Here is a 9,222-nt window from a genome sequence, read left to right on the forward strand (position 1 = left end):
AGATTATGATACTGGAAGCGTTTGAAATGTGTTGATATCAATTAATCTAAAACTTTAAGGGGCAGGTCGAGTGCAAAATGAAGACGTGCAGACTGCTTCAAAAGGATTCATGTTATGTCTGTTCTGTCTCTTTCCTATTTTCCTAGGCTAAAGCCTGTTTCCTTCAGTACTCCTCAATCTGCCTTGAAGTTGCCACTCCATCACTTTCTTCAACGGCCTATATCTCTTTTTCTAGTTGTTGATTTATTTCTTACTATTTTCACAATTTTACGTGTATCCTTGCTATCTGTGATCCGTTCCATTCACACATTCTCTTATGTGCCGACTCATTAATGGAGCTCTCTCTCTCTCTCTCTCTCTCTCTCTCTCTCTCTCTCTGTGTGTGTGTGTGTGTGTGTGTGTGTGTGTGTGTGTGTGTTCCCTGCAGTCCCACCCAGAACTCCATTTTCGTGGTTTCCAAAAGTCTTCCAGTTTATAATGTTTCACATCTTGTCTCACTGTTGTTTTGTTTTTTGCGTATACTTACCTTTCCATCTTTTCCTAGACGTTTGTCTTTGCAAATTGCGTCATTTTAATACCCTACCACTTTATTTACCTTTGTTCCTTACTTTCCAACCTTATTGTCGACATTTCCATTGCTGAACAATTTCACACCAAGATATGTAAATGTCATTAAAGGCTGAATAATTTTTGTATCTACATTTTGCTCTTGAGTGGATATGACAGTATTTAGGTTTTCGACTGCCACGTTAAATTTATATAAAAGGTTCTCATGTTATCTTCACTGTTTGAGAACAGAACAGCATCGTCAGAGTCGCAAATGAGATTTACTTTTCCGCCTTCCATCCTCTAACACCTCACCCATGATTAGTAGCGGGCTCAAAGATTCACCCTGGTACTACAATTAACTGATAAACAGCTAGTAACTTGGAACCTATTTTCGCCGGGGTGTAGTTGTCGGAATTACTATCTTCAACTGTTTTTATTAAGTTGGAAGGAATAGTCCAATTTTAGAGCAGGTTTAGCACATCTGTCAACGGAATCCTATCGAAAACCTTCTGTAAGTCTAAAACAAAGATAAACTGCTCTGTTGTATTAAGTGGACTTCTCTACAACATGTCGAAGAAAGAATACTGCACTGGTGGATCATCTACAAGATTTAAAACCATACTATTACTCTGTAAGGGTTATAATGTTTTTTACCTAATATCCTATTTAACCTGAGTTTAGGAACTGACCGAGTTGATTTATTCCCTAGTAATTGGACGGGTCAAACTTCCCTCGTTACTTGTACTTGAGGATGCTGATACTAGTTCTCCAGTGATTTAAAATTGTATTACGACCTCGTCTCGGGCATGGATGTGTGTGATGTCCTTAGGTTAGTTAGGTTTAATTAGTTCTAAGTTCTAGGGGACTTATGACCACAGCAGTTGAGTCCCATAGTGCTCAGAGCCATATTTGAGCAGATGCAGGAACAAAGTGGCAAAGGTTCCCTTTAAGACCACCCAGTTTGGCAACATCATCCGCCCATCTTTGATGAGCATATTGAAAACGTACCTGCACCGAGCTGTCTCGTGATGGAATCCCAGCAGCCTGCAGTTAGGCTACTCTGCTGCTTTGCTATCAGGAACCGCCACGCTTTTGGATCAATACAGAGCATGGTTTTAGGTGCCTTTGAGCCAAATTTCAAACACGTCCTAATGACAGCAATTACAGGGTTTCGAAAAAGTGATACCTGGGGCAAAGTATACATAAAGAAACAAAATGTAAGGGCGAAATAATTTGTATATTATTCTGTCAGAAAGCTTCATATCAGCGCACACTACACTGCAAAGTCAAAATCTCATTCTAGAATTTGTGTATTGATTTACATGGCTTGTTTTTGTCGTTAAAACCGTCTGCGACATGAAAACGAAATCGACATTTGCACTGCACCCCGTCTTATTTCTCACAGTAGGTTTTAACAGAAAAGCTGTACGTTACTGATTGAAATACACTCCTGGAAATTGAAATAAGAACACCGTGAATTCATTGTCCCAGGAAGGGGAAACTTTATTGACACATTCCTGGGGTCAGATACATCACATGATCACACTGACAGAACCACAGGCACATAGACACAGGCAACAGAGCATGCACAACGTCGGCACTAGTACAGTGTATATCCACCTTTCGCAGCAATGCAGGCTGCTATTCTCCCATGGAGACAATCGTAGAGATGCTGGATGTAGTCCTGTGGAACGGCTTGCCATGCCATTTCCACCTGGCGCCTCAGTTGGACCAGCGTTCGTGCTGGACGTGCAGACCGCGTGAGACGACGCTTCATCCAGTCCCAAACATGCTCAATGGGGGACAGATCCGGAGATCTTGCTGGCCAGGGTAGTTGACTTGCACCTTCTAGAGCACGTTGGGTGGCACGGGATACATGCGGACGCGCATTGTCCTGTTGGAACAGCAAGTTCCCTTACCGGTCTAGGAATGGTAGAACGATGGCTTCTATGACGGTTTGGATGTACCGTGCACTATTCAGTGTCCTCTCGACGATCACCAGTGGTGTATGGCCAGTGTAGGAGATCGCTCCCCACACCATGATGCCGGGTGTTGGCCCTGTGTGCCTCGGTCGTATGCAGTCCTGATTGTGGCGCTCAGCTGCACGGCGCCAAACACGCATACGACCATCATTGGCACCAAGGCAGAAGCGACTCTCATCGCTGAAGACGACACGTCTCCATTCGTCCCTCCATTCACGCCTGTCGCGACGCCACTGGAGGCGGGCTGCACGATGTTGGGGCGTGAGCGGAAGACGGCCTAACGGTGTGCGGGACCGTAGCCCAGCTTCATGGAGACGGTTGCGAATGGTCCTCGCCGATACCCCAGGAGCAACAGTGTCCCTAATTTGCTGGGAAGTGGCGGTGCGGTCCCCTACGGCACTGCGTAGGATCCTACGGTCTTGGCGTGCATCCGTGCGTCGCTGCGGTCCGGTCCCAGGTCGACGGGCACGTGCACCTTCCGCCGACCACTGGCGACAACATCGATGTACTGTGGAGACCTCACGCCCCACGTGTTGAGCAATTCGGCGGTACGTCCACCCGGCCTCCCGCATGCACACTATACGCCCTCGCCCAAAGTCCGTCAACTGCACATACGGATCACGTCCACGCTGTCGCGGCATGCTACCAGTGTTAAAGACTGCGATGGAGCTCCGTATGCCACGGCAAACTGGCTGACACTGACGGCGGCGGTGCACAAATGCTGCGCAGCTAGCGCCATTCGACGGCCAACACCGCGGTTCCTGGTGTGTCCGCTGTGCCGTGCGTGTGATCATTGCTTGTACAGCCCTCTCGCAGTGTCCGGAGCAAGTATGGTGGGTCTGACACACCGGTGTCAATGTGTTCTTTTTTCCATTTCCAGGAGTGTATGTTTGTTAGAGGTTATGGTAATAATTTGAAGTAAACCGGTCAAGATCTTTTGAAACTTTTTGCTAAGAACTTTACGCTTTGTGTTTCAATGTAGACTATGATTCAATGTTTTTAATCAGCAGATAGTAAGCAAAGTATTTAGATAAAAGTAAACAAAAAAATATTGGTTCAAATGGCTCTGAGCACTATGGGACTTAACTTCTGAGGTCATCAGTTCCCTAGAACTTAGAACTACTTAAACCTAACTAACCTAAGAACAGCACTCACATCCATGACCGAGGCAGGATTCGAACTTGCGACCGTAGCGGTCGCGCGGTTCCAGACTGTAGCGCCTAGAACCGCTCAGCCATTCCGGCCGGCCCAAAAAAATATTGTTCCAACCGATATTCGAGCCAGTGACTTCGCATTTATAAGCCTTTACACAACGCATTCAGCTAGCAACAGATATTCTTGCCTAACAGTGTTCGTGAAACTAATCTTCAAAACCGATTTTTTGCCAATTGCAGTTGAGGAATGCGTTGTACTGCTTTAGAAAACGGATGTTCGCACACTGGCCTTCAATTCCTATAAGTATGGAGGAAATCGGAGAAGACAAGACAGCCTGTGAAGTCACCTTGTCAGAGATAAGGGTCAAGAACAAATTACAGCCATTTCATGATCCCATCTCACATTTACAAGTGCTTAACTCTGGAAGTTTGAGGACGATGTCTTCTCCTGCACTGGACTGTCCACAACCCTCCCGTTGCACGTACGAGGGAGCGCCCCACTCACCGGCATCTGGTCGTCGACGTCGTGGGGCCAGGTCCAGTTGGTGGAGTACGTTTTGCCGCCCTCGCCGGCGTTCAGCTCGGTGGAGAAGACCACCTCCCCCGTGCCCTCGTCCTCGCACCGCTCAAAGTGGTCCAGACGCACCTGGTACGAGCCCTGCAACAGCAAAAAAGCCACTTCTGCTGCTGCTGCCAACACGCACACAACGATAGCGTAAATCTCGACGTATACTCCACCTATTTTTGTTAGGCTTGCTTCATGAGACTTTCGGGAAGCGCTTCTGACACTGCCACCTGGTAGCATTCAGAATCATACAGAAGGCTCGGGCTCTTGCGGAATTGGCCGAGACGCTGAACCAGCCTAATTGCGATCACGCACGACTAATGCATCAAACTGGTCCACTTCTAGAAATGGGAGTTATATTTAGCAATAGCAGTTTAACACAAAAGTGTTACCGTGAAAATAAGGAAGTAATGCACTGCGCAGAAAATGGTGAGAGAATAGGCGAGTGCCCATTGCTCACCTCCACAGATTTATCTGCAAAAAAAAGGTACCCTGATCCCTCCATTACTTGGATCTGAGCTTCGGCAGAGCATGGACGCACATCTTATTGAGCTTCGTACTTTCCTACTGTCAGGTAAAGTGTTTCTTGAGGACTGGTGACAACGCAGGGTGTGGCGTGAGCCTTCGTTACAGCGTAAGCGTTCCTTCATTATCACTTTTAGATATTCCAGAGACCATTCATAACAAACAGAGTCATAAATGAATTTATTTTTACCGTTGTCTAATGTTTCTTTATTACTATAGTCTCTGAAGATACTATGTAGGCTTTGGTGTGCATCATGAACAAGATTACGTTGGATATATTCTAACTTTCCGAGTTTAAAGTTTTCCTTCACTTAAGCGCACGAATGAAATGTGAGACAAAATTGGTAATATCGGTGCGAAATACCCTATCCCACCTAATGTACCTTACGACGTGTATGTGTTCATGCAGAAGCTACTTGTTTGAGAAACTTGACGTCAGACAGAAGTGAAGCAATCAATAAGTAACAGCATATGAAAGGAAAGTCCGAAGAGCCTGGGATAAGACTGGATGCTCAGAAACAAATCCAGAGTAGTTTGTATTCGAAACCACCCAGCTTCAGTGAAGTGTAGTAGGTTATCACAGAGCTCAAGGATAATGAAGCACCAGGTGAAGACGGCATTGTGGCAGGAATGTGCAAGGTAGGAGGGCAAGCTGCTGAAAATGGAACAGACGGCCTTATGGAAGAAACATGAGAAACTGAAAGATACCGTAAGACTGGAAATGTGCGCTCATACACAAACTCCACAGCAAAGGCAACTGAACGGACCTGAACAACAAGAGGGATCACCTTACCTTCAATTGCTGGTAAGGTACTCTCCATAGTTCTGCAGAGAATAGCTGAACAATCCGATCACATGGCTGGAGAATATTAAGCTAGCTTCCGAAAAGGAAAATCCTGCGAGGAGCTTATATTCAACCTTATGGGCATTCTGAGAGCTAGAGAAATAAGAAGCCAGAATACATTAGTAATGGAGTTGACAGAAAAACAAGGGAAATCGCAAAACAAACTCTGACAGACACCACCTCGGAATTTAAGTTGTTATATATTTAAAGCTCTAGAGACCACGAATGAAATCGCTGGAAAAATGGGTCTCAAACTCTCATATGAAAAGACGGGATATACGGAACACAGAAAAGAAGGGGAGAAATACTGGAAAATTAATAGGATAAATAAATTCAAACATATAGAAGAATTGGTCCAACAAGGTGGACTGGATAAAGATACAGTCAAAGGACCTCTCCACAAACTGACTCAGAACAGGTATAACAAACGGACAATATCATGCAAAGCCAAAATCAGGCATTATAATTCAGTTATAAAACCAGAAGGACTTTATGCTTTGAAGAGTCTTATTTTAAATAAGGAACCGTTAGAAGAACTTGAAAAGAAGGAAAGGAACATTCTCGGAAAATTCTGCGAGCGCAGAAGTCTACTAGTGGGACTTGGAAACAACACGGAAAGGACGCTTGAAATTTTATGGACAAGTAGTGATAATGAACGTAAGTCGACTGAGAAAAGTGATATTCAGTTACACCAAATCATTAAGTCCATCTCTACGCGGATAGAAGAGGTCAAAAGAGATGTACAAGAATTCAGAAGCAAACTCAACAGCTTAAACTCATTTGAAGAGAAACCATAAAAAGAAGGTCCAGGCATTAGATTTCCGAGGAGAAGAGAAACAAAAGAAGTGAATGAATGAAGAGGTTCGATGTCGTGGAACATGTAATCTTATGCCGAGTGGAGTAGACAGACGTAGCTTATTACTCCGAATGAACAAAAAAATGATCTGCTGTTATTGTCTCTGTTATAAGATTCGGCCTTTGTAGTGAAAGCATATCGTTTTAGGACAGGAGATATCACATTTCCAATAAGCATCTAGGTGCGAATAAGCGTTCGAATTGGTAATTTCCATAGCCTTCTCTCCTTCCGCGACTATAGCCAGGATCCCTAACTAAGCAAATAACGTGTGCCTCTCACATCGGGCAACAGGCTGAATCTCACTTAATAAATATTTTCACTCAATCCTATGGCAAAACGCAAACCTGAGACACAGAAGCAACAGTCAGCGTATCTCCATGGGGGCACCACTGCTCGAGGCAAGTGCTCGCATGTGTTTTTGCTTTCTGCGTCACACACTGCTATTTAGGCACCAGCACGGTTGTTTCTCTACAGGCAGTGCAGAGCGAGACTGCAGACACTGTAAACACAAAAGTACTGCCTTCAGCTGAGGGGAAACTTCTCCAAATTATATGAGTCTTAGCTAATTGCATCCTCCTCAACGTCTGCCGGGTAGAGGGGCGGAAGCTATGTAGACACTGCCCCCCACATGTTTAGTGATAGGGGAGTTATCGAACATATTTCTGCAATTAAAGACACGCACGGGAAAACGGGCCAACGATCAACTGTAAAAGCTTAGGGATAAATGTTGCCATTTGCTGCCGGGTACGGGAACTATAAAAATTGATACTGGTCTCACCCCCAAGTGATAGTTAGTGGTGAGACCTATGTGAATTTTGGTATTTCCCGTACCCAGTAACAGATGGCAGCACTTATCTCTAACTTTGTACACTTGAGGTTTAGCCCGTTTTTCCGCGCATATTTTCAGTTCTTCCTGTTACAAATCTTACTTGTTTGGCATAATTGCGCACGCTGATCAGTAATGGGTGTATGCCACTGAACTGTCCGCAGATGATGTTGGGTTAAGTAGTGTTGACTAGGGCATCCTGGGAATCTTCACTACCGTCCACATCCGTGATCCAGTTTTGACTAAAGTGGCAGCTACATTACAGTGCTGTGATGCAGACACGGCTATGGTGGTGGTGCATAGCGCAGCAAAATACTGGCCGCCTGTTTACAATTCCGCTCACAAAAACTGACAACGGCCGGGAGGCTGGTGTGCTGTCCTCATGCCCCTCCATATCCAAATCCATTGACTCCTATCGGCTGAGCAAGGCACGGCGATCTGTCGGTACCGTTGGCCCTTCCGAGGCCTGTTGGAAGGGAGTCTAGTTTTGTTTTCGTTGCTATAACAGCGCCAATTTACAGGAAATGGATGTTCAGTTGATGAAGACAATGACAACATTCCTGGGACCATATACGCCTACACAGCGCGCACGGCTTCCTATCTTGGAGTACATGAATCCTCCTGAAGTTATAAATGCCTTAATGGACAGCGAAGGAGTGCGAGAATATAAGTAACAATAGGACCTGTCTTCCGCTAACCATCTAATATATATGTGCTCGCTATGACAAACATGAGTAGTACAAGATAATTTTGACTCTAGACAGTCTGGAAGAAGATGTGGCACACATCTAAAGCTATACGGTCTGACTGATCAAACATCAAAATCATTAAGAAATGGTGGTTGGTGTTGAATCGCTTGAGAAAAGGAGACGACATCAGTGTGCGGCCTACTCGACTGCCCTCAGTGGACAGGTGCAAACCATGGAAAACGCACTCAAGGCTACATACGTTGCCTGGACGGATCACCTACCTATCAGACCTGCTCATATACCCACGAGTAGCGCTGTGTTGGCTAGAGAAATGTACCGCACTGTTAAAGAATTACACCATTTTCCGTTTCTTTTACTTTCCAAATTTGGCTACGGACCGCGTAGACGCAGCCCTTTGCCTGTGCACTGCTGCCAACTTACCGCCATCTGGAGGTTGCTGGGCGCGCCGGCCACCCACGCAACAGCCAGGACGAGGCAGAAGCAGCAGCAGCGGCTGATGTCGAGCAGCGGCAGCAACATCGCGGTCATGGTGCGGCCACAGAGCGCGCGAGGACCGCTCTTATAGGCGCCCAGGAGCCAATGCCCACACCATATCGTTGTCGCCATCTGCGTCCTGATGTGTTGGCACATTAGCAACTTTTAGAATCAAAACTGACGGTTATCTCCGCTGTCATCGCCGGTTTGTAACACTTCATTATACTGGACGGTCAGACATCAGTTCCACTCCAGCTCTCACGTGCAGAGTTAAGCGAATCAGGCTCACGCTGTCAACTCACCGCGTAGTTCCAAACGTCGACCGACGCTGGCGTGACAGATCCTTACAAGCGAAGGAGGGCGTATATTATTTTCAGTATTATGCAGAGCACTGTTATCAAAACTCAGTCATATATTGAGATAATACCGTTTGCGACACCGAAAGAACTCAGTATTGCTGTAGTGTATTTGGGGGGGGGGGGGGGGGTGGAGGACAGTATAGGAGATGATTGAATTTCTTTTACTCGTGCCTGTAAGGTGCAAGGAGATTTTACCTGTTTCGTGTGGGTGGCTATGAAGAGCACTGCTGTGTTTGTGTTGTTACAGATGACTGTGGAATGAAACGACGTTGTTTTTTTTTTCCTTCTTCTTCTTTATTCAGTCGCTTGCACACCGCGTTCCCTGAACCCCATCATGAAAGACAAAGGTACACTGATCAGCCAGAACATTATGATCAA

At 45.7% G+C, this 9,222-nt stretch overlaps 1 protein-coding gene across 1 annotated transcript; it reads right to left on the minus strand.

Annotated features, from left to right (window-relative positions):
* Window positions 1-4,100: 4,100 nt before the first annotated feature.
* Window positions 4,101-8,536, minus strand: LOC124779400. Its single transcript, XM_047253709.1, has 2 exons — window positions 8,432-8,536; window positions 4,101-4,343 (listed from the first exon to the last, which is right to left on the minus strand). The coding sequence occupies exons 1-2, from the start codon at window positions 8,528-8,530 to the stop codon at window positions 4,101-4,103; spliced, it is 342 nt and encodes a 113-aa protein (XP_047109665.1). The 5' UTR covers window positions 8,531-8,536.
* Window positions 8,537-9,222: the final 686 nt, after the last annotated feature.

The sequence above is a fragment of the Schistocerca piceifrons genome, chromosome 1, assembly GCF_021461385.2.
Source record: "Schistocerca piceifrons isolate TAMUIC-IGC-003096 chromosome 1, iqSchPice1.1, whole genome shotgun sequence".
Classification (NCBI taxonomy): Eukaryota; Metazoa; Arthropoda; class Insecta; order Orthoptera; family Acrididae; genus Schistocerca; species Schistocerca piceifrons.